At 38.9% G+C, this 25,934-nt stretch overlaps 1 protein-coding gene across 1 annotated transcript; it reads left to right on the top strand.

Moving 5' to 3' along the window:
• The first annotated feature begins 13,966 nt into the window (after nt 1-13,966).
• Nucleotides 13,967-25,907, top strand: mier3b (mesoderm induction early response 1, family member 3 b). Its single transcript, XM_034234828.1, has 13 exons — nt 13,967-14,025; nt 14,856-14,880; nt 15,124-15,269; nt 15,665-15,787; nt 15,925-16,048; nt 17,037-17,110; nt 17,233-17,305; nt 17,419-17,567; nt 17,759-17,840; nt 18,500-18,594; nt 18,695-18,822; nt 18,932-19,086; nt 23,164-25,907. The coding sequence occupies exons 1-13, from the start codon at nt 14,017-14,019 to the stop codon at nt 23,601-23,603; spliced, it is 1,623 nt and encodes a 540-aa protein (XP_034090719.1). The 5' UTR covers nt 13,967-14,016; the 3' UTR covers nt 23,604-25,907.
• Nucleotides 25,908-25,934: the final 27 nt, after the last annotated feature.

Consider the following 25,934-nt stretch of genomic DNA (forward strand, 5'->3'; position numbering starts at 1 on the left):
TACTGAAATATTTGAACATGTTATATTATTATGTCATAGAACATTGTGTATTATAATGTCAATCAGCAGCTGCATTAGGCAAACAATAGTTTGATTTGATGTGGCACTGCCCAACTTCTTTTTAAAATATAGAAATGTTATATCTTCAAGGCAAGGGGGGTAACTCAAACTCCTCACTTAATAGCTCCCACGTTTTTATTTGTATTTTGTGGTGAGTCAGTTCAGGTGGAAACTGTGATCTGTTGTAAAGAACATATGTGTAGCACTTGAAATTGCACTTGTTTTTTCTTAATAAATGTCAGTTTGTTCATAACGTTTTGCGTCTCATTACATGTGGACATTTTCCGAATGTACTTGTAGCCTACTTATTTGCACTTAAACAGAAATATTGTCGTTATAGGGCCTGTGGGTTATTATGCTATGATTTTACTGGTCCGGCCCACTTTAGATCAAAGTGGGCAGTATGTGGCCCCTTAACTGAAATGAGTTTGCCACCCCTGGTCTAGCTATTCTCCCTTTTAAATCGGCATGCACAATACCCAGGGCCGCCCCTCCCTACAGGCCAATCACGCAGGCTGCATGGGGCCCCGCCTTGCGCAGGGGGCCCCGCCCAGAGGGCCTCAGCTGATGTGTGCAGTTCTCCGCTCAGTTCTCCGTGCACCCCCCGCGAGAGTGAGAGGTGACAAGGGGAGAACGTCTGTAACCCGACACCGTTGCAATGAATCCACATCTGACCAATCACGGCTTTGATACGGCCACTAGTGCAGGTGAAGAGATGTCGGTGAAAAGACAGTTTCAGTCCGGCGCACAAAACATGAAGAAACTAGAGCATCACTCGAAGGTGGGTTATTGTATGAGTCAAATGTACAACTTACGAATGTTGTATAAGTCAAATTGCCAATTGCCATATTAAAACATCAGCTGCAATTCACGACATGAAGAAGGCAGTCTCTGCAGAGCATACAGGCTAATGGAGATGTTATTTCCAGCATTCTTTATTTACCATTCATTCAAGTATGTTATGCCTTTTATCTGCTAATGTATACAGGAGGAAGAGTGATACACTGTCTGTCTAGTTGGCTTACATAACAGTTAAAGTTTACAGCCTAAAAAACATGGAGCATTTTTTCCCGTTTTATTCATTTTTATGTCAATTTGCACATTTAATGGTGATGCTCAGCCTCTCCCCTTAACTGCTAACAGTCATCATCATGTCAACCACAACACAGAGAAATACTGATAGAAATGTGTGTGTAGCATAGACTGTATATATAAGGTGTGTAGTTGTTGATACATTGCTGACAGAGAGAACTAGAATACAGATTTAAGAAATATCAGTTTTGAGCATGTCATAAGCATGTTTTATCTTGACTATATTACAACTATATTATAATAAAAGAATATAGTATTTATATTATTGAATTGATTATGATTATTAGTAGAAGTAATTTATTTGCATTAATTATATTTTAATCTTTCTGAGGCTAGTATTTGGCAGGAAATGCAGACGTAGTCACCTGTAAACGAATACTGAACGATATACATGCACATTTACCATGTACCTCACTGTATAAAAAAGTAACTGTGTTGATAATAATAATAAACAGGATTTTTTTTTTTCACTCCTGTCGGTTGGGGGGGGCCTCATCTCACAATGTCGCTTGGGGCCCCAAGTTGACCAGGGGCGTCCCTGACAATACTGTACCAACCTTAAAAATATTATGATGAACAACATAAGAGAAGTGACATTAAGTCCCCGTTTACACGGAGACGGAACGGAGACGAAAACGAACCTTAGTCGATATCAAAAAAGTCTTCTGTCCACACGGAATCAGCTCAAGAAACGTGTCCGTCCACACGAGACCGCTCGACCCGCTGTAGTACATATGGCGGACCTGTAAATGGCGCTGTACTTCCGCCACAAAATACACCAAAAGCAGCGAATAAGACCTCCCGAGCATAGTTGCCTGGTTGCCCTTCTGTTTATCCTCCGTGGTGGATTTAGCAACATGTAGTTCATGTTGTTCTCCATGTCCACTTGTTGCTGATTTTTGTGGTAGAGGTGCTGTAGATGTTGCACTAACATCTGTAGCATGGTCAGTACCGTCTGGAGCACGAAAGCAACCCTGTGATCCGCCATTATTGTTGTTGTTGGCGAAACACATCAGAAATGACGCGGGTGATGAGCAGGAGAGGTGGGGAGAGGCGGGGCTATGGCGTCATCGTTATCAGGAAATGATCGTATAAGGCAGTGGTTCTCAACTGGTGGGTCGCGACCCAAAAGTGGGTCGCGGACCCGTTTGGAGTGGGTCGCGGCGGATGTGTGAGTGAAGAAAAAAAAAATTGAATTGAATTTTTTTTTTTGGGGGGAAAAGTCAAACTTTTATTTTGAAGGCCCGATTTTCTAACGCTGTGCATGCAGTCGGCGTTGGACTGGAAGTACCGGAGACCATAAACGGTTTTGAAAACTTCTGTCACGTAGTGATCATCTTCTCAATAAAATGTCTTTGCTGATGTTTTTTCGAGTCTTCTGGCCAATCAGAATCAAGATTGTTGCCGGAAGTCCCCACGGAGAATAACTTTGTGGTAGAACTCTTCTTTATACATCCATGGGTACAACTTCAGATAAAAAAGAACACATAATCCAATATGACCCCCGGTTTGATGATTGACAGGTCACAGAACAATGGGAGCTATCTACCCTTACCCACAATTTAAAGTAAGTCACACAGACTATCTCCTCTTTACTCTTCTCGCAGCAAGATGTCAGAACAAAGTGAAAAACAAACAATGGCATAAAATATTATTAACATGTCGGGTAGTAATACATCTATTTATTTTCTTCTCAGAGTGTACCAGAATGCATAGTTTACGTTAGTATTTCTAAAAATCTCCTGGGGGAGAATCCCCCCAGACCCCTCTGCTAGGGTTGGGTTTTCAGCATGTGTACCTTTTTATATATCAGCTTTGATTCCATCATTTCATTAAACCAGTTTTCGTCGCCCAAAACACCGCCACCCCTCGGCGGCCTGCAAGTGCCAGAGGACCTCGGCAAAACAGAGCCTGCCCAGGTATATTCAAACAAGTTCCCAACTCGCCTGTACAGTGGGGTAAGGTGCTCATTTAGCAGCTCATGGTTTAAAAACAGAGATTGGCTGGAATTTCCTGTAAAAAAGATGCCATCTTCTGCTATGCCTGTAGACATTTTGGTTCAAATACATCTAACTCAGATGCCTTCACCACAATTGTACCAGAGTACCAAACGCTGTCTCCTGGTACTCATCTGAGTAACTCACTCAAATTAAATACTATATGACAGTAAAACAAGAATAGAGTTTAAAAAGTGATTTGTAAAATATCCATAAAGAAAAAAAAAATCTGATTACAGTTCTGTTTCATATGGATGTTGAGAGATGTATCCATAGATCTCTTAATTTTGCTCTCAAAGTGCACCAGATTGATGCTTTTAACTTCAATATTTAAAAAAAAAATCTTGCGTTAGATCCACTCCCCACTTATAAAAATAGCACTTTACCCCTGCACCCGCTCTAATCTCAGATGCACCCTGAGTCATTTTGTTTACGTACTGTGTACTTTCTAAAATATACAGAAAAAGAGACAAACCCACCATGCATTATAAGATATACTATGACTTTGAGCCAAATTCTTGTTTTTGTGCTGTGAATTGACTTGAAACAGTTGCTGATTTAGAGAACTGGCAAAAATTGTATTCCAATTCAAGCACTGTATATAGCCTACCTACTTTATTACTTATCGGATCTGCACAAACAAGATATTAGCTAGCAAACTGAGATTCCACAGATTCTAGAGGTATTAGTATCATCACTGAGCGATCAGAACTCGCGAACACAGACATCACAACACGTAGCTTTATGGAGCAAAAACGGGAGAAATGTCTTACCTATTGCTGTTTCTGATCAAAAGTTGTGTTCAATGGCATTAAAACGAGAACGACGCGGCTGAAGGTTAATCCATATGTTAATCCAATGTGTCTGTGTTACTTTGAAATTATTACTGATAATTCATCCTTCCATTTTTATGTCAAAAACTGAGTTTTCATATTAGCTGCTATGATAACTACCAAGAGTGTATGATAGCTTCCTGTTTTGGGTATTCTAGCTACGAATCACTCTCACTCCTTATTTGGTAACGTGTAGGTGGATTTAAGAACTTCCCCTCGATTCTATTGGCTCTGACGGTTAAAAAGAGATGTCAATCATCAAAAACGACCAAAGGGGGCCGGAGATATGGAAAATCCACCCAAATGCTTATTGCTAAACCTCTCTAAAAAGTTCAAATGTCATTTGTTTTGCATCAATCTTGATACAGGGTACTTATATGTTATAGTTTGGATTCCTAAAGCTTTTAGTCTACTATCCCATCATTCAATGGTGGTTTTAACTATAAGTAATGGGTTTCTTTTGGACGGACACTATAATTTACGTTTTTTTACTATGTTCAATCTGAATTTACTTTAAAATTAAAAAAAATCTATATTGATTCTGACTTTTCTACATCCAACTTACAGGTTTATCATTGCTTTGAGAAAAAAGATTATTAATTTACCCCTTTTATAAGTGAAGTTATAGTCATTTGTTCTGGGAATGTCATTTTCGAGCCTGAGACCTGGAAAACAGGCTCGGGGCTTCACAGGAAATGTTCTGTACCCAAGGAAATCATCCACTGTGGATGTGTATTTATTTATGTATGCACGTGGGCTTCTTACATTTACTGCTCTTAACTTAGGTAAACTGCATGAAAACAATGTGTCATGCAGATGCAAACTCTTTGTACAGATTTCCAACATATCAATGTAAGCATGAATTAGGCAAAATGAATGCCACAAAATGTGCATCCATCAGGATAGAATATTAAAGATTGTCTTACAAGGACCAAAACAAGGAGTTTAATTGTTTTAATATGCATTGCTTTTTTGGCAAGGTTGACAAGCTACAAACTGAAAAGTTGTATATAATACCATTCTGGCTTTTGGCAGATAGTAGCTTATATACACAACCTGACCATGTGGAGCAACACTAGCATCATTTTCCAAGGAAACATCTAGTTCTTGAATCTCCTAGACCCAACATTGTGTTCGGCAGCTATAGTCACTTTTTCTCTTTGCTGTTTGGTGCTCTGCAAGTAGTATGTCATGGGTTTATCAGAGGTGTTTTGCTAAAGAAATTACTTACTAATGCACCCTCATTTGAACCAAAACTGAGTGGTGAACTTATAAACCAGTGCCATTAGCTAGACAATGTTAAAAAGATGTGCAGAGCAAAGGGGGAATGCAGAACTGGGTGATTATAACCACTACAATCCTGTTCACATTACATAGTCATTTTTTGACTTAGTTTTCCATAATTTGATGTTATTGCTCTTTTTCTACAAAACTTTTAGGCTCAACAAAACACAAATGAAAAAGTCCTGTGCAAGTATATGAATGGCCTTTTTCATTCTAAAAACTAAAGATATTCATCCATTGTTCTATAGTGCCACAACAGTTTATAAGGCAGTTGTCTAGTCAGTCAGAAACTGACAATGTCCTGACTGTTGTCAGGATGTGTATTTTTGATGGCCCTGACTGTTGTCTTAACTAGTCTTTTTCTTTCAGCATTTTGAGAGCCAGTGTGTGTGAGGCTAATAGCGACAGCAGTCCTTTGTAATTTGGCAACTGTCAGAATGGGAGTTGGATGTGTGACATCCGAATTCATTCGTACAAGAAAAGTGAGAATATCCCAGGTTTTCAGCCTCTACGTCTTCTGTTCTCTGCTCTTCACAAACTGTTCCTGTGGTAGAATCTCGGGTTGCCATGGAGACAGAATCACCCACATGCTTCGTCATGAGGCGCTTCTTATGCATGACAACACAGCTGTTTCCTCCATCCTGCACATTTGGTAGTTGCTCATCACTTTGCTAATTCTGCACAATACTTCAATCAAAGGACTGTGGAGCAGAACATCCTGCTGTAAACTCAGTGATAAGTGGCTCTTAGAATTGCCACTGTTGAGGATTTTTTTAGCAAAACAACTACATACTGACTTAAAGAATACTTTAAAAAGGCAAATTAAGAAAAGGGACAGTGTTAAGGTTTTTGTTGCTGGAACAAACACATCTAGATTATAATGTTTTGCCTTTTGCCCATACACACACAGTAGAAAGAAAATAATGGGGGACTAATTCATTAGGATTATATTCTCAGGGAATTTATTCTTTCAACTCAAAAGTGTTTACTGTGCGTCATCTTCACAAATATGGGCATTTCCAGAGCTGCTGTTAAAAACAAGTCATTCAAAGAAGTAATCTCATATGAAACGTGTGAGCATACAGCATGACGCAAGTGACGGATATATACAAACACCTACACAAGCAATGCGTCTGACTACAGAAAGAGAGGAAATTGCAGTGCCCACTCACTGTTACTCCGCCTTGAAGTGAGCTCTCGCTGTTCAGTGTTCCAAGCATTTAAAAAAAAAAAATGAACAGAGCACAGGCTTAAATGCCAACTTTTTACTACAGGATGTATACAACATTGCCAACCTTTGAGGCTGCCTTTGTACTGATAAACATTGTAGTGAGATGGATTAAAATGCATTTATCAAGCACTTAGTGTTTTTATACCACATAAGAGCCTTTTTGTCTCTCTACCTGTCTGTCGGTCTGTTTCATCAAATCAGAAAGTGAAAGGTGGACTCCGCTGTGCTGTGATGAAGAGCTCAGTGTGGGGCCGGGAAGAAAAGGAGCACTGTTAATGGGGAGAGTGTTGGTTGTTGCATGCCCCCCTATACCCAACCACCGCAGCTGCATCTGAGGAGACATGACAGATCCCCAATAGGTTTGTGCACTAGCTCATAATGGCTGCAATAAGGTAATGGTGATAGGTGCTTTTTGAGCTCATCATCACACAGTAAGCCACAAAGGCTTAACACTGATGTGAAAATGCACACAAACTTATATTTGTGTGTACTTAGAAACAGTTACTTCTTTTTTTTCACGCCCATTTCACTTGTGCATTAAAGACTTGTGTAATACTATGAGTAAGAAAAATAAAATAAGTAAAAGTTGACAAGTAGAGTAAGACTTTACAAAACCCATTATACCCATAGCTTGTACTATTAAATAGGAATAGTCATTGTCATAAAATCACAGAAGTTAATGCATGGTAAAAAACACTATAAGGTGCCAATTTGAGTATTATTTGTACACAACATTGCAAACATTATAAGCTCTATGGTTCAATACACAACAGATAATACAATTAAATAAAACATTAATACATATTCAATTTCATAAATTAGGGAAAATAAGGATTTCAAGTTTTGAGAAAGGGCTTATCTGTGGATAATGTACTGCCTCTGAGAACATTCTGCAGTGGTTATATTTCAACAAACAAGTTTAAAGATGGAGCCCTATTGAGCAAAAATTCAATATCTCTAACACGCACTTGTAGAGATACGAATCCTTTTCATGGAGAATTACAGTTCCACTGCAGGCGTTACAGTAATAGCCTCTATGTACTTATGGTTACTTATGGGTGCTTATGTAATAGAAAACCTCTTCAGGAACTGAATGTGTGCATTGTCATTATAATAAAATACCTTTTGGGGATTTAATTGGCAGCTTTTTACAAAAACATGTTCACGTTTATGTTTATCAAAAAATCGAACTACTCTTTCAGCTTTGATACATGAAATATGTATGAAACTGAAAGAGTTGTGAAAGTGGGCCAATAGCTGCTACACATCACCAAAGCTTTATATGTCACTGCTCAAATGAATCAATATGTGAAACACAGTATTTGCTTACAGTGTCAGAAATATTAAGCCCCACTAAACACGTCATGATCCATGTTTCTCTCCCCACTGATCAGGATTCCTATGATTTTTCCTATGAGTGGCAGGTGGATTTTTAAACTATCCATTACTGATTTTACTTCCCTTCTTCTTGGACATTTTACTGCAATGTACACCTTATTGATGTATGTGCTGTACCTTACAAAATCAAAGATATGCTAATAATTATATGATGCTTAGGTTATGTGATGCTTTATAGCAAAGACTTATCATGCCAAATCCCAATAATTCATTCTTCCTTATAAAATATAAAAAGCTACTGTGTCGATGTGTTGCAATAGCATAGCAGCTTAAATTGTTGGCCATCAACAATGCAAAGCAAATCAAACCGTTTTTTCTCCACATTAAAGTTTAGACCTGATTTTAATTTACAGCTGCCAAATGTTTACTTTCATCTCGAGCAGTTACATGCAGTATAATATACATATATACAATGTGCAATCGCTTGGCTTTCTTGGAAATGATATCATACTTCTGAAATGGCAACAGCTTGTTTGTATGACTCATCCATTATATAAACTATAAGTCCCTAGGAAAGGTCGGTTCACACCGCAGGACTTTCTCCACAGCTGCTGGCTGTTTAGTGATCCGCATGTTCGGATAAATACTGTAGTTGGAAACACACACAAATCTGTGTCACTGCACATGTTGGAGTTTCACATGATTCACCCAAAAAAAATCAACACAACACAGCCTGACTGAGGGTGGTGTTTGGAGCACAGAGTCAATGGAAAATGCTAAAACTGAGTCATGAAGAACCCACAGCTGTCACACATTGCCACCTGGTGGCTTGTATACTTTAGTCAAATTCTCAACGTCAAGTACACAGTGAATTATATTATTATTAATAGAGATACTCTTAACTCCAGCTACACGCTTGCTGGGATCCCCGCTCAATGGCATAAAATCAAAATATGCAAGTAAACGTATAGCCCTAGCATGCCTTTCAACTAAACGGGGCGTTCTTATGAACTGGAAAGTCAGAAAGCCCAACTGCTTCAATTTAAATAGATGGCTGGAGGAGGACTTCCTAAACATCTTAAGTATGGAAGAAGCTGCTTTCTTCCTGTTATATTTGGTTAAGCCAGACAACAGGCTTTGGGATAAGATAAGGGCCTTCCTGGACTCAAACCATCTTGGCTGCCAATGAAGAAACAGAAAAAGAATGGTAATAATAATGAAATAAGTGAAATTAAATGGATGAATAGGTGAATTAATCAGAAAAGGAAGAGATGTGTGTGTGTGTATATATATATATATATATATATATATATATATATATATATGTGTGTGTGCATATACATATATATTTATTTATTTGACTATTTATCTATTTATTTATCTATTATACTTTTTTTTTTTGTCTTATAATAATAATGAGGAAACATTGAAGTATAGTTAAAGTTAAAGCCTTTTATTGTCATTATACACAGAGTATAACGAGATTCAGAGTGCAACTCTGTCCCGGTGTGCAAAAAATAAAAACACATACGTATATCTATATTAAGAAGCAAATCATGTAAATACAACGCCATATGAATACATAAAATGTAACTGACACTGTAATCCCCCTACCGCCCCACCCTTCATGTTATTGTCCTGTCCTATTTGTGATGTGTGTGAGCCATGTCCTTGTCCGTATGTCTTTGAAAATGTTTAATAAAATATAAATGTTAAAAAAAAGTACACAGTGAATTATTTCACAATGCTGGCTTGACTCTATAATGGCACAATATGATACAGTGTAAGAAAAGGGAGACATGTCACTTGTTAGAAACCTTTATCCAAAGGAGCAATTGGGGCTGAAGTGTCTTGCCCAGGGACACAACGACATGCTGACTGTAGTGGGGATAGAACCAGCTGATCTGATGATCAACACAGTATCCACTGAGCCACAGCCGGCAGGTTTACCATGTAGAGTCAATTAAACTAATCCAATTTGAGGTTAAGTTTCAAATAATTGTAATTTCTGATCAAGCTCTGAGGTTAACTGTTTCTTCAAACAGTTGTATTGGATTAGACACATGTTACCAGTGAATATTATACAAGTGTTATCTGATGCTCAGCATCATCTAAGTGCATTTTATATATTTTTTCCCTGGCAATCAATCTGCAAAAAACTATGCATCATCTATGTAGACATTTTTTTTTAGCCACAGTTTTCCTCTTCTTATGTGTGTAGGGAAGCAGGAATTACAATAATAATGTAATATTCTGACTAACCACAACACATATCAACATTATAAGAAAACTAGATGTTTTCAAGGCTTGCAGTTCATTCAATGCAATATCCTCGAGTGACGTGTCGTACAAATTAGGATAATTTATGCAGCTGCTGTGTCCATTTGTTCTGGATAATTATGAGCAAGTTATTAGTATTACAATGAGTTTGCTGTCCCTCAATCCCTCCAGTAGCACATGAGATGAGTTGCTGGAAAATCACAAAACTAGTGTAGGTGTGGGCCGGTGTTAATCAGCCACATCCGTTATACATTGCAACAATGGATTGTGACCCTGTGTCACCCACCTCTCATAGTCTACGTCAGAGGATAACATGTTGACCTGATAGTTTCAATCATTAGTTGAAGGCCCACATCTTCCTGACTACATTGTTCTGTAAAAGTATAGGCTTTAAATGGGCTTTCACATAACTTTGGTAATCATGCACTGCAAAGGAAAGAGAGAAGAAGAAGAAAAAGTACTTATTACTTACTTATTTGTTCTTAATATTCCTCTTAATAGATGCACCATTACACTAAGGCAAACTCATTAAGTGAAAGCTTACTTCGTAATAAACCTCACCCTGATTCTAACCTTAACCTTGTTCAACCTATTCTGGTCCATATTAGCTCAGGTAGATGTTAGCAGATGTGGCCTGTGGAAGGATGTTCCTCTGAACTGTCTGAAAACAGTGACTCATTTGTTTTCCGAATCCATTAAACAAAGCCCACACTTCCCTTCCTACGCCTTACGGGGGTTTCTGTTTTCCAAACACATAAGTGTTTACTTGCTGCAACAAGTTTAGAAAACAATGATCCAATGACAAATGAAGTAGGACCAACATGTAAACCAATAGCCTGTGTGACTCTTTGCTATAGTTTAACTAAAGAGTTGGACACCCACCACTTGCAACCAATGAGTCAGCATGGGTAATAGTTATATTCTCTACATCAAGATAAAGATGTGTTTATGCAAGAAGAGTACATATACAGCCAGGGCCGCCCCTCCCTACAGGCCAATCACGCAGGCTGCATGGGGCCCCGCCTTGCACAGGGGGCCCCGCCTTGCACAGGGGGCCCCGCCCAGAGGGCCTCAGCTGCTGTGCGCAGTTCTCCGCTCAGTTCTCCGCGCACCCCCCGCGAGAGTGAGAGTGCGGCGCACGCCGCTGTGTGAACGGGCCGTGAGAGGTGACAAGAGGAGCACGTTTGTAACCCGACACCGTTGCAAGTGCAGGTGAAGAGATGTCGGTGAAAAGACAGTTTCAGTCCGGCGCAAAAAACAAAACATGAAGAAACTAGCGCATCACTCGAAGGTGGGTTATTGTATGAGTCAAATGTACAACTTACGAATGTTGTATAAGTCAAATTGCCATCTTAAAACATCAGCTGCAATTCACGACATGAAGAAGGCAGTCTCTGCAGAGCATAGGCTAATGGAGATGTTATTTCCAGCATTCTTTATTTACCATTCATTCATTATGTGATGCCTTTTATCTGCTGATGTACAGGAGGAAGAGTGATACACTGTCTGTCTAGTTGGCTTACATAACAGTTAAAGTTTACAGCTTAAAAAACATGGAGCATTTGTTCCCCTCTTATTAATTTGTATGTCAATTTGCACATTTCATGGTGATGCTCAGCCTCTCCCCTTAACTCCTAACAGTCATCATCATGTCAACCACAACACAGATAAATACTGATAGAAATGTGTGTGTGTAGTTGTTGATACATTGCTGACAGAGGGAACTACAATACAGATTTAAGAAATATCAGTTTTTGAGCATGTCATAAGCATGTTTTGTCTTGACTATATTACAACTATATTATAATAAAACAATATAGTATTTTTATTATTGAATTGATTATGATTATCATTATTAGTAGAAGTAGTTTATTTGCATTAATTATGTTTTTATCTTTTTGAGGCTAGTATTTGGCAGGAAATGCAAAATTCACCTGTAAACCCATACTGAACGACATACATGCACATTTACCATTTACCTCACTGTATAAAAAAGTAACCGTTGATAATAATAATAAACAGGAATTATATTTGCAAAGTAGCCTACTTTGTTTCCAAAAAAAAAATGTTCACTCCTGTCGGTTGGGGGGGGGGGCCTCATCTCACAATGTCGCTTGGGGCCCCAAGTTGGCCAGGGGCGGCCCTGTATACAGCAGTAGCCTACCACTTGTAATGTTTCTGAATGTCTAGGTCAATGTTTACATTGGTCAGGTCATTTTTGGATAGGAATTGAACTGTGTTAATATGAGTAAAAATTAAATAAACAAACACAAAGGAACTTAACAACATAATTGCAGCTCACCATATGTGACAATCCAGAAGCTCCTTATAAAAGAGACATGTTCGCCTGTCTCCTACACATTACAATGAATTGACAGCAAAAGTTTGAAACAATTGTAAAGACAGTAAAACACAAAGGTTTCTGCTATGCTGCAGGAAGTACATCCGCCTCTTCATCAGGATGATCTAGGAGGAGGTGTATCTGTAGTGTCCTTTGCACAAACATCTGCAGATTCCCTGACAGCAGCTGGTGTGGCCTTTGAGCTAAAGTAACCCTTAAGTGTCTTTAGATTCTGTCGTGCACAGTAGCCTATAACTGTGAAACGTTTTCAAGCCCCATACAGAACCAAACCACAGGATTATTGGGGAACATAGCTGGACAAAAAAGGGTATAGTAAAGTCTACCTTAACTTGTGTCTACCTAAAACTTCAACCTGATTTCACATGTGACTGTGATGAAACATGAGGAGGTTACACAGTCATCAAAACCAGGAGGGAGGGTGGATAAAGTAAAGAGGGAGTGGATCAGTGGTGTAAATAGTGTAGTAGTCATACTTTTAAAGAGTACTTTTGCCCTCTGCTGGTCTGTACACATTCACACACTCACTCACTCACTCACTCACTCACTGTAATAAGAGATAATTGGTAAAGTATATTTGTTGAAAACCATACATGATCTAACCCTTGCCTAAAAGGGAGAGTTTAATAATAATCATAAGGAGTTATGAGTAGTCACTAATATTGGTGGTTATTAGAATAGAAAAACTGCTATTTTTGTGCTCTTTATGCTGTGGAACAAGAGTAGTGGACTGTGCAGTTTCATGGGCACATTTTTAAGACATCTCAATTCTTTATTTGATTTGTATGAATATTCAAATGACAAGCAGACTATTAATGTTTCTAATGAAATGAAATTGTAAATTTAATTTAATGAGAAACGCCAATGAATACAAAATATTTGGCTTAGTGCTTGTTGACATTTTGACCACTTATGCAATATGATTTGTAACTTTCTCTTGCCTACTTTTCTTAAAAGACACTAACATGTATGGTAATGAGGGCTAGAGGAATGCATTCGTCGCCTTTTATTTTGATGGTAGCCTATAGCTTAGCTATGGGAAAACGACAGCTGATAATCAAAATGATTAAACAGATAGCTAAATTGTCCTCTGGATCTATGCTACAACTGAATGCTTCAGTAAATACAATTCAAGGCATTGTGGCCATATTTAAATGTTCCAACATCTAAGTGTTAATGGAGATAACATCGAGTTGTATTTAATAGATGTGTAAAACAGCTGTAAGGCAGCAGGAAATCAGCTGGAATGTTCAGAGAACATTCTAGGAATTTCGGAATGTTCTGGTAAATGACATTGTGTGAGGTTTTTACAGGCTCAACGACATGATATTGATTTAAGTTGTCAAGGTATTTGCGATTTTATTTCTATATTTATGTTTCTTATATTTCCATACATGAGATTTACGTTACCGTTTATACATGTCTGACCAGCGGTTGCTTTGAATGGCGTCACGACTACAACGGACACCTGGATCTCTGATTGGTTCAGAGCTCTCATCCGGGTACTGCGCTAGAACGAGCCCATCAGCTAAAGGTACCAATATGGCGGAGGTAAGAGGGAAAACAGGGGAGAAGCAATCGATCTTAAGTCGATATTTTTAAATGTTGTGTACTGTATTTTTCATTTCTATGTTATCGATTGAAGAAACAATAGTTTTTGCCTTCTTTATAGCGTTTTTCGTGTCATAATGGTCATTTTAATTCCTCTTAAATATGCTTGAATGTCTCGACTGATCCTTCACTACAAGGCCGCTGCGCCTCGCTCAGCTGCTTTGGTGTAGCGGTTGTGTAAATTGATACGTAAAATGTACGTTAGCTTGTTGGTTAAAGGAAATAAACGATTATTTCGTGTTTGTTATGAATGGAAATACAGTTTTTCTATTTGGGCAAAATAAGCGGCACATGTATAGTAAAGACCTACCAACTATATCGATTGCCGGACCGAGCAAACGAAATGAGTGTTTACATGTTTCGATGCATAACGTTACCAGTCAGCTTTGGGGTTAGCTTGCCGGCTAGCTAACTGTTTCAGGAGCCGACACTGCGTAAATCATCATGTCCTTCTAAATAGGTTTCTCTATTTTGAACTCGGCTGTCTCGTACGAAACGAATTGTTTCAATTTCAGAGTAAAAAGGCATATTTTGCTCACAATTGCCCAGCGTTCAACCGCGGCTAACATTTTATTAGCCACCTATTTCAGGTAACGCTAGCGGTAAATGCCGCTCTTCTGACCTATTATTAACTCTCTTCGGTTTTCCTAATACAGTCTATAAAATGCAATCTTCATAATCTGGCTAATGGAATATCTCAGTGTAATATGTGGCATAATAGTTGATTCGTGTCTCAACTCGTTTTTTATTCTGGTTTTATTAATTTGCAGGCTTCCCTAGGGAGTTCAAGTCCAGGTAAGAACACCTCTGCCATAACAGTATACACATGTACTTAAGTTAATGTATCTATATTCTAAGGACACCACTTTGCATCCCATTGACAAAATAAGAAAATGGCTTTCACATTGATATGATGCTTTGCTAACTGTAATGCAGTAACTATGTGAATGTGTATTTTTAAGTATGCATCTTTAGTATAAAACCAGAGTATAAGTGGGAAGCATTCATGATTTTTTTTCTTCTTTCCCTCTCACTCAGTTGGCTCTTTATCGTCAGAGGACCATGACTTTGATCCAACAGCAGAAATGTTAGTTCATGAGTATGATGACGAGAGGACTCTGGAGGAGGAAGAGTCTCAGGAGGGAGGGAGGAATTTCAGCTCAGAGATTGCAGATCTTGAAAAGGTAAACTAATAATTCACCAAATGTATTAACACAGGATTTACCTATGTAAATATAACAGATTCTGTGATTTTTAAATAGTCAAATGTGTGTGCCAATATAAATATGTATGCATGAATAATGACACTGTTGTTACTGAAAAAAAGGGAAGCCATTGTAACAAAATGACATTTGGTTGTGGGACCTTAATGATGTTAAGAAAAAGCTGTATAATAAGTAGCTTCAGATTTAGCAAACAACAATATAGATCTAGTATATAGTGGAAACCAGAAGCTTTTTCAATTTGGAATGTTTTAGTTTTGATCACATAGGGAACATACAATAATGCTTTGCTTAACTTATAGTTATAAATACAATAAAGTATTAAGTACTAACTTGTCCTTTCTTGTTTCCACCAGGAGGGGAACATGCCTTTGGAGGAACTGTTGGCTATCTATCGCTATGAGGCCTCTGCGGGCTCCAGTATAGACAGCTCGTCTGGAGACCTCACTGATGAGCTGCCTGACATGACTCTAGATAAGGTGCATACTTGCTGTAGTTAATTCATTGTTTTTGAAAAATTATTAGATGTAATATGTATTTATCTTCAATTTATTTTTTAATATCCTTTACCCTTGGTCTGCCCCAGTATACAATGGATATGATTATTTTTTTCTAGGAGGAAATAGCTAAAGACCTGCTGTCCGGGGACTATGAGGAGGAGACCCAGTCCTCAGCTGACGATTTGACCCCCTCGGTCACCTCCCATGAGGCGACCGATTTCTTCCCAAGAACACTCAGATGTAAGTGGCATGTGCTGAACAATTATTTCTTGTCTGTATCTTTTCAGGATTACAATTTGTCATCCAATGCAATTCAATGCCATGCCATAACTACAAAATAAATTCAAACAACTACTATCTATTTAATGAAAAATAAATCATTTATTAATTCAGACCATTTAGTTCATTACTTCCCTTATCTTTTTGTCATTTAAATGTCAGAATAGAGTTTCACTCCACAGTTTCCTGAAGCCCACAAGGACGTCATAGGTTCTCTTGTAGTATCAGATCCTATTTCAATACTTAGAGATTCTCTGTTAACTTTAACATGAGACAAAGGAAGGCAACAAATCTTCACAATTCAGAAGCTGAACTAATTACAGTGGTATTTTATTTGAAAAATGTCAAACATGAATCAATTATTAAAATAGTTGCTGCTTAAATGTGATGTTATCTGACTTATTGTTAATTACAGTTTTATGTAGTTACTCAAATACAATCAAATATTTAAATACTTTTTTAATTTTAAATACCATTCTTTTTTTTAATAAAAATTGCTGGTAAAGAGTCATCTCTCGTTTGGGCAAATAATCCATATATATGTTAAATGTACAATTGATACCTTGAAATATTCACAATGAAAGTGCTGAGACCCCAGCGGTTTAGCCTTTTTGGTTAAGCTGCTTGAGTGCGATAAATATTTTTTTATAAAGATGCAATTAGTTTTCCGTCTAGTTGCCTAATAGACTAATTGTTTCAGCACTGGGACATATTTGTAAATGGTATAATAGTATGTGTATATATATTTACATATAATATATACTTTAAGCTTACCAAGAAATTAAGATGAAGTTGGTTAAGTTAGATTACATTTTCTTTAAATTATTATTATTACTATTATAGTACCAAAATGGACTCAACGTTTGGTTGGTAAATCCTTAGCACACATGTGGTGCCATTTAAATTCAGCAATGTCACGGTATTAATATGTTGTTTATTATTCCAACAGCCAATGCAATCTTTGATGGTGATAAAGAGTCAGAGTGTGATGAAGATGGCCCAAGTCCAGAGGACTCCAGAAAGGTAAATACAACTTTCTAACACATTAAGAGAGGAATACTGAAAGATTCATTAATGCTTAAGTTGAATAAACAATGGTTTGCTAAACATGCTCTGTATTGTCTTTTGTTGTATTTTTATCATAGGAAATAATGGTGGGAGCGCAGTACCAAGCAGAGGTTCCTTCTGGCCTCTGTCACTACAAAGATGGAGAGAAAGGTGACTGCTGCTCTTCTGTTTTCAACCATGTGCACAATGTTTCTCTACATACAAAAAGACGACATGATATGAACACGGTAACTAATCTTGCTGTAATGTACTTTGATACGCAGTTTATGAGGATGAAGACGAGTTATTGTGGAGGCCAGGTATATTGGCAGAAAACAAGGTTAGGACTTTCCTGTCAGACGTTTTGTCACGGACGTCAGATGAAAAGATGGGATGTGACAAACCATGGATGCATGTTCGAGATAATGAGCAGGTCAGTAATATATTTTCATGTTGTAACGCATGATGAGCATGGCAGTAGGAATGTTTGTGACTTCAGTGTTAGACTTTCATTCACAATCTACTGTAAAAATTCTGCTGTTCAAAAATATTTGTTCTTTAAGGTCCACCTTATTTATGTTTGCAATATAATATAGTGTTGACCTCTCCGCTTTTTCCACATAGGCTTTGTTTGAGCTTGTCAAGGTCAACTACAACACTCGCGAAGCACTAGAGAGACACTGCAGCCGTGTAAAGTCCTCAAAAGGTAAGCACAGGGAAGGATGTCCCAATGCATGTAAGAAGAATATTTCTGACACGTGAAAAGAAGAATTGATGTAAACTGCCACTATTGGCGAATCTTGTTTCCCAACGTTTTCATTATCTGTAAAGTAGCACCTGCAGACTTGTCTATTCTTTGCTCACCTTTTTCATATCCAACACATTTGCACTGGTTCTAAAGTAAAAGGAAGCATTAACTGACTGGCTATCGTGCAATGAGCTACACTGGCAATACATTTGATGCGGCAATTAAAACCCATCATGCAGAGGAACACACAGTATTGACAAATCCATATTGTTGTGCATGTCTGTACCCGTTGTGCTGTTTATAGAACCGTAAACCCAAATGGGAGAGTACTTATTATGTGTCCCTAATTTACTTAAGGAGAAGCAAAAGTTCCAGGACCACCTTTTGTGTCCAACAACAATCCAATACCTCGACATTGTTGCTCTAAAAAGAAAATGATGGGTTTCACAGATGTATTTTGGATTACAAGGCTGTTGTCTGTCATTAAATTGAACGATGTACAGGGGAAGGTACTTTTCATTGCAATGATTTGTATTATTATCTGTGTTTTACATTTTCTTGTCAGGATGTTTTGAATAACTAAGGATTGGTTTAACAAATGTCTGGTTTCATTTCAGAAAAATCCCCTCCATGGTCAGAAGAGGAATGCAAAAACTTTGAGCACGCACTACAGATGTATGACAAGAACTTTCACCTTATACAGAAACACAAAGTGAGCATTATTTCATGTTATTAGGTGATTTCCCTTCTACAAGCGCAAAAAGGTACATGTATATAGCTGGGATAGTTTCTCATGTCTGTCTCTCCCTCAGGTCGCAACACGAACCGTAGCTGAATGTGTGGCGTTTTACTACATGTGGAAGAAGTCGGAGCGCTTTGACTTCTTTGTGCAGCAGAATCGGTTTGGGAAGAAAAAGTACAGCAGCTATCCCGGCGTCACGTAAGTTTCATAATGAGTACATTGGTGTTTCATTACTTTATGTTTATGCTCATGTGTGATACAATGAGCTCTGAAGGAACGCACAGTTTACATGACCCTCTGTCTCCAGAGACCTGATGGACCGGCTGGTGGACGAGGCGGAGGGTCTGGCCGTGGACAGTTCCTCCTCGGTGTGTTCAGGAGCCGGTGGAGGAGGAAGGATGGAGAGCACCACCGACCAGCAGCTCAGCCTCCTCAACTCCATCACCGCCAGCGACCTCACAGGTCAGTCCTGGCACTTAGTGAAGCATACTACACCCTTGGACGTTTCTCCTGGTATACTGTAATCAGGGTTCGTACGGTCATTGAAAACCTGGAAAATTCATGGAATTCAAAATGCAAATTCCAGGCCCTGGAAAAGTTATGGAAAGCAATATTTTTCCCAAAGTTTTGGAAAAGTCATGGAAATGTAACTAAAGTTGCGTCAAATATAATTTACATTTGATCTAATCGCCGAAATAATCTGCGGTCGCGAGCTGTTATGTGCCATCATGACGCGCATGGTGTTATTTTTTAATATATGAAGCGCGAGCTGTGTGCTCGAGTCTTCCTGCCTGTCGGCTGAACTCTGCTGCTCCCGGATGAGGGTCAGCTACATTATCTACGGTGCGTTCGTTAACTGTGCGGAGTCACTGTGGCACAGACTGCACCGCTGGTGAACAGCTGTTAGAACGGGCCGTTCAGAGCAGAGCGGCAGAGCGTGATGTGAACTGAAACGTTTTTCTGTCGCAATATCATTTAAGGAATCGTTGAGCTAGCTAGCTAACGTTAGCTTTAGCCTTCGTTTTCTAATAGTTTTTTTCATAGGCTATAAACAGAGGTGGTATAAGTATAGATATTGTACTAGAGTAAAAGTAGAAGTACTCAGATCTTGTACTTAATAGAAGTAGAAGTACTCAAATCTTGTACTTGAATAAAAGTAGAAGTACTCAGATCTTGTACTTAATAGAAGTAGAAGTACTCAGATCTTGTACTTGAGTAAAAGTAGAAGTACTACTCAGGTCTTGTACTTGAGTAAAAGTAGAAGTACTACTCAGGTCTTGTACTTGAGTAAAAGTAGAAGTACTACTCAGGTCTTGTACTTGAGTAAAATTAGAAGTACTCAGATCTTGTACTTGAGTAAAAGTAGAAGTATAGTGTAGGAATACTCTGTTACAGTAAAAGTCCTGAATTCAAAATGTTCCTCAAGTGAAAGTAGAAAAGTATTCTCATCAAAATATAGTTAAAGACAGTAAAAGTCATTGTGCAGATTGGTCCATTTCAGAATAATATATATGATATGTTATATAATGATTGATCATTAAAGTGTTCTCAAAGCTGGTAAAGGTGCAGCTAGTTCGAATGACTTTGTATACTGCAGGGTAGCTTGTGAATTTACTCCAGGTGGAACTAAAGTCTGATTCAACACTTGATTATATTTCACATTATTCATCCACATCTGTAAAGTAACTAAAGGTACTACTAAATACATGTAGTGGAGTAGAAGTACACCATGTACCTCTGAACTGTAGAGTAGTAGAAGTACACGGTAGCAAAACATTGAATCTCAAAATTGTACCCACGTATAGTACTTGTTGAGTTTATGAACTTAGTTACTTTACACCAGTGGCTATACAGATAGAAAGACTAAGCCTTGCACAGAGCAGAGTCCTGCACGGGTCTGATTTTCAAGACCCGCACCCGCGACGTGCAATACCGAACCCGCCCCGCTACCCGCACATATTGCCAATTAGTTCCGCAAACCGACCCGACCTGTCGGCACAAGATCCGCAACCCGACCCGAACCCGCATAGCCTATATATGAGCAGTGAAAACGTGCAATTATTAACACACGCAGTTGCATATTTGTCTCAGAAAGCGTGGGATGTTGGTTATTTCCTCCATCTAGGATGACACCAAAAGCCTCCCAGACGTTGGATTTCGCTCTTGAGGAAGTGTTATTGAAAATGCTGTATTCTCCGCTAGAGAGCTTCACCTCAGCCATTTCGAATGTGGCGCGCACAGCAGCAGATTGATGCGCTGCAGAGGTTATGATTATGCGCGGTCCCGCGGGGGAGAGGTCTGAGGATTTTAAACATTAAACTAAATTATTATTATTTTAATATATTTATTATACAATACCCGCGACCCGACCCGCATCATCTTTGTTTTACCCAGAACCGAACCCGGAAAAAAGCGTTTGAAAAAATACCACCCGCGAATCACCTTTTTTGGGTGAAAATACATTTTCAAAATGCTCAACAGTGCTGCCAAAATTATAAACTGACTGCTACACAATTAAAATAAATGCTTTTATATATTTCTATTAGATGTGACTCTTTAGCGTTTCTGTTATTATTACCTGCTGCTTTAGTTGTTCTGACTGCTAAAATCCTCTGTTCCTCATTTTAAAGCCGATATTCCGTGGGGTCGGGGGCTCGGACCTTGTCACCTTTTTCATACCTGATGAGTTTGCCTCCCTGACTGCAGTTGCTTTAGCGTGTAGAAGCTAGTAAGCCTACTATTTGATTTGTTTTAGATAGGCACAACATGTTTCATATGCAGACCTTATTTTCCTGTTCCATGTTCAAATAAACACACCTAATAGTCCGCTCTCTGGTGAGCACCAGACCACAGTTTGTTACATTGTTTCATTTTTCAGAAGGTTCGGTTTGCATTCACACTGGCAAAACTCAAACGGACTATAAACTTTAAACACAAGTCATGTGCTCGGAAATGCTGTTCAACCATTGGTCAGACATTAAGGGGGTAAAAACACAAATCCCGGCAATTTCTAGCGGAGCCTCCGCCATGGAGCATGGGCACTTTCGGCAGGTTATTCTCATGCTGCTGTTAGTCTGGAGATCAGACACTAGCGGCCGCGCATATGATTATATAATCAGACAACGTCTGTTAAAAAACATTATTACATGGCTTTGTTGAATACTCGATTCTGATTGGTCAATTAAAAACACGTGACACGTTTTTAATCCAGAACAGACAGACCGCTGTCAAGGATTTATTGACCGTTGTTAAGGACGCTCACATCTGCACAAAGAAGTCTGTTCGATTTAACTGTATACAGTTTGGCTGAAACTAACTGACAAGACAAGAGCGACAAGAAAACAGCGGAGAAGTAACGGGCAGAAACCCTCCTTTTTACGCAGCGGTCCAGACATAGACATCAGACGGCGACACATAAGCCTATTCAGTTGCCAGTTACTTTGGCATTAGGGCAGGGATATCTAGATACTTTCCAAGGTTTGACATAATGAATGGTGCTACTTTTAAAGCAAGCAACGATATTTTCAAATCTGTAATCAAAAAGCTCCTCAAAAACACTATCGAAGCAGTTCCTGCCGTTGCTACGTTAGTTCAAACGGTAACAACGGACTATTTTTCTTAGCGCATGCATGTCAATTTAAATCAATACATATAACTATTTTTTAAATCAATAAAATCATTTTCTAAATCCACAAAAGCATTTCAATTAATATTGGGAGTCATGTCGTTACTTTGTTGAGAATGTGGCCATGTAATAAGCGGGATAATGTGCAGCGACTTGGTCATTATGGGGAAAAGAACACCTTCATGCCGATCTAGATCCCTCCGCTTCGCGTCGGGCTCCTGATCAGCCTGTCGGTGTTCTTTTCCCCATAATGACCGCGCTGCTGCACATTATCCATGAGAGACGTTCTGCAGAGGAGGGGCGTTTCACCGACGACAGGTGTTCTTACTTTTATGTAGCTGACGGAGAATTTTTACTTTACACGACACTGTTCAACACTTCATTCTGCTTTACTCTTTAAATGAACAACCGCGGATGTCTTGAAAGACTCTTTCGCTAAAGATTTTTGAAGATATCCGCGTTCTTGTGACACGTAAATACTGCGCTTCCTATGTTTTGGTGCGGACTGCGTTCAGACCAGCAATGAACCGCTCCAGAGTTCGCAAGCAAGCGCTCCGAGACCACCTATTTTAGCGGACCAGAGTCCGGTTGTTTAGTTCACTTAAGAGGTCTCGGACTGTGTTCACACCGACCCAAATGAACCGCACCAAGCGGCTAAACGCACCAGGGTTCGATTCAACCGGACTATACAAGGCAGGTGTGAACGCACCTTTAAAGTAGAAAATCTACAGTAGACCGAGAAGATGATACAAATTCTATAAACCCTGACAATAAAACACAATTGAAGGGCTTTAGACACTATATATAAAGCAGGAAAGTGATGACATTCTTCATACTATACTTTTAAAACAAAGTTGTATGACTGGAGTCGCTTCCAGTTCTTGATGGTAACTGAGTGTCCTGTCTTTTTGCAGCGTTGAGCAACACTGTAGCCACAGTGTGTAACCCAGCAGAGGTGGGCTGCATGGACTCCTACAGCTTCCCTCCACTGGAGAGTCTCCATCGTGGGTCCCTCAACCACGACGAATCCCTCGGGTTCCCTTCCAACGGTGCAGACCCAGACTGCCTCAACATGCTGGACGCCGGCTTCTACCACTCGGACTGCGAGCGGCCCTCCAAGAGACTCAAGATGGCCCTGCCTGACTCCTTTATCAATGACGTGTCTGTGGGTAACCTTGGTGTGGACTTCGAGACGCGGCGGACAACGACGCACCACCATCGAATCACCGGCGCGAAAATGGCAGTGTCCGTCACAGACTTTGGGAGCTTGGCTGGGAGCGGCGAGCCCAACGGCTTTCTGGGAGCACACGCACGGCACCACACACAGCACAGCGCAGCACTTCAGTCAGAGTGATCCTCATCCCTTGTTCTTGCCTTTTGAAACCCCTTATCCGCTTGTACATAAGACTGACCTCACTGGGGGATCTGATTTGTTTAAATTGTATTATATATATATCTATATATGTATATGAATATACTTTTTGTTTTCATTTTTTGTGTAATATGACATCAGTGATGTCTATCATATAGAACTAAAATCTTGATTTCTCTCAAGAGTTTATATAGCCATTTATTTTATTCTGGTTTTGTGGTCTTGAGATGCAACGTCCATGTACAGTGGGGCCCAGAGGCTGCAGTAGGAGAGCTGTGATTCTTCCTTCCTCACGTCTTCAGAGCTACAGTATGTTATCCTGCCATTCTTTACAGCTGCCAAAAACGGCTCAGTATTTAGTTGCTTGTCTTTGCTGTTTGAAGTGGTACTTTTTTTGTGTGTGTTTGGTTTACAGGTACATTTAGGTAACCAGGCTGGTGCAAATGGTTGTATTTGCCCCCGTATAAACCTGGCTAGATATTGTATGAAGAGCAACACTAGCATGGAGATTGGCTTGAGAGCAGGACGGTGGTGGCATCAGAATGTGTCTTTGTTTTTCTTTTCTCCTGTGGAAGCCTGTCTGCAGTTGGTCTGCTTGTTTACTCTGAAACTGTTTAAAGTGGCCAAACTGGAACATGTGCATGTTTGCAAAAGTTTTAAACAATATGTATATTTCCATTTAGTGAAACCTAATCCTTAGACCCTTATTCATTTCCAATTCCAACAGCTGATGGAGAATTCCTGTGCAGAGTAACATATTGGCACCTTGTTCTGCAGTTGGATATCAAGTTATTTTTGTAATCCTGCTTCTTCGTAGGAGTGTAACATTCAATCAATTAAACCAATGCAAAGATATTAGTTAATATCATTTAAAGGTGGATATCATCAGGCACTGTAATGTGTGTATTTATTACCATATACTTTAACTTTTTTGTGAGATTTGTTTAATCCTTTCACTCATGCTAGCTCTTCCTAGGCAACTGGACATGTTTTAGTTGTAGAAAAACATGTTGGATCAGCTCCTGAATCAAGTAATGCCATTTCAGACCACTGAGCAAGCTTGGGTAAACCTGCTAGCAGTATTATCTTTTTATTTAATTTAAAGCCACTCAGTTTTGTATTTAACCTCTGCCTAACCTGTACGGCCTAGAGAATGCCTTGTATAATCTAGCCGACAGTTTATTGGAGTTTAGTAGCAGAAATGGAGCTGTTGTCTCTTGACTGAAGTCCATAATTGTGAATTGTAAAATGTTTAGCAGGTCATTGTCGGTTGATTGGATGCAGTAGTAGTGTTTACTTAATTTATCTATGCATTGTGCTATGACTAATTAGTTTATTTCAGGGGTACATCATGTCCATAGATCTTGTTATCCACCATAATGTGTGTACAGACAGAATTCATGCTTCTAAACCATTACGTTTGATTATTTTTTAAACCCAGCATCAGAGGAGATATTCACATCTGTGTTTCATGTAAATAATTAGCAAATAGCCTTTAAAAGTCTATGAACTGACCTCTTAAACTTGTGAATCTTTGTTGATACAAAGGTTTTAATTTGATTCCTTGTCAAAAGGCAATAATTTGTAGATATGTACAGATATTATGGGTTTTGCATTTTACCAGTTGACTTGGTGTATGAATTAGTTTCTCCTTGGAGAGTCATGACCCCAGGACTCAGCTGATCCCACGCATGCCAGCTGTGTCTGTTCTCAAGTGTACCACTGAAACGGCTTTACCTGGACACGTATTGATATTATTCAATGTTTCAATTTTGCCTTCAAAACATTCAGCCATGTGTAAAAGACGGTCATCTCTCTTTACATCGAATTTTCCTCCTTTTTTTCAACATGTCGTCTATGTTTGTCTTTTTGGTAAAGGGATGGTCGCTGCTCAAAGTATGTGGAGAGCTAGTTTCTCTTTTAATGCAATGTGCATAATGCAGTAGGTCCTCCAAGCTCTTCTAGCTTTAGCAGTGCAGTGATATTTATTTCACCTGTGGTTTGTACAAAGACTCAGAAAAACTGTCAGAATGTAAAGGCCATTACGTAGTAGAAGTAGGTTTTTCAACTCCCTGTGAACTCTCAAATGTGATATTTTATTGATATCTCTGGCTTGAGACTTGTGTGTGCAAGAAAGCACTAACACATTTATTTTATATTTTGTATTGTGTTTTGAAGATTTAAAAAGGAAAAAAAGTATAGCAGTTGTGGTTTTCAAACAGAAAACTGAGTCCTTAGATAAAAACAAAAACACCTTTATGAATAAAAACCTACAAAACATAAAAATGTATATCCAGAAATATAGACAATCAA

This window comes from Gymnodraco acuticeps, unplaced genomic scaffold (assembly GCF_902827175.1).
Source record: "Gymnodraco acuticeps unplaced genomic scaffold, fGymAcu1.1, whole genome shotgun sequence".
Lineage (NCBI taxonomy): Eukaryota > Metazoa > Chordata > Actinopteri > Perciformes > Bathydraconidae > Gymnodraco > Gymnodraco acuticeps.

Bases quoted from the DNA above. Each gene is read 5' to 3' on its own strand.
- mier3b (XM_034234828.1), top strand. The intron at 14,881-15,123 runs GTAAGAACACCT...CCTCTCACTCAG, and splicing joins CCTAGGGAGTTCAAGTCCAG to TTGGCTCTTTATCGTCAGAG. The intron at 17,111-17,232 runs GTAAATACAACT...TTTTTATCATAG, and splicing joins GTCCAGAGGACTCCAGAAAG to GAAATAATGGTGGGAGCGCA.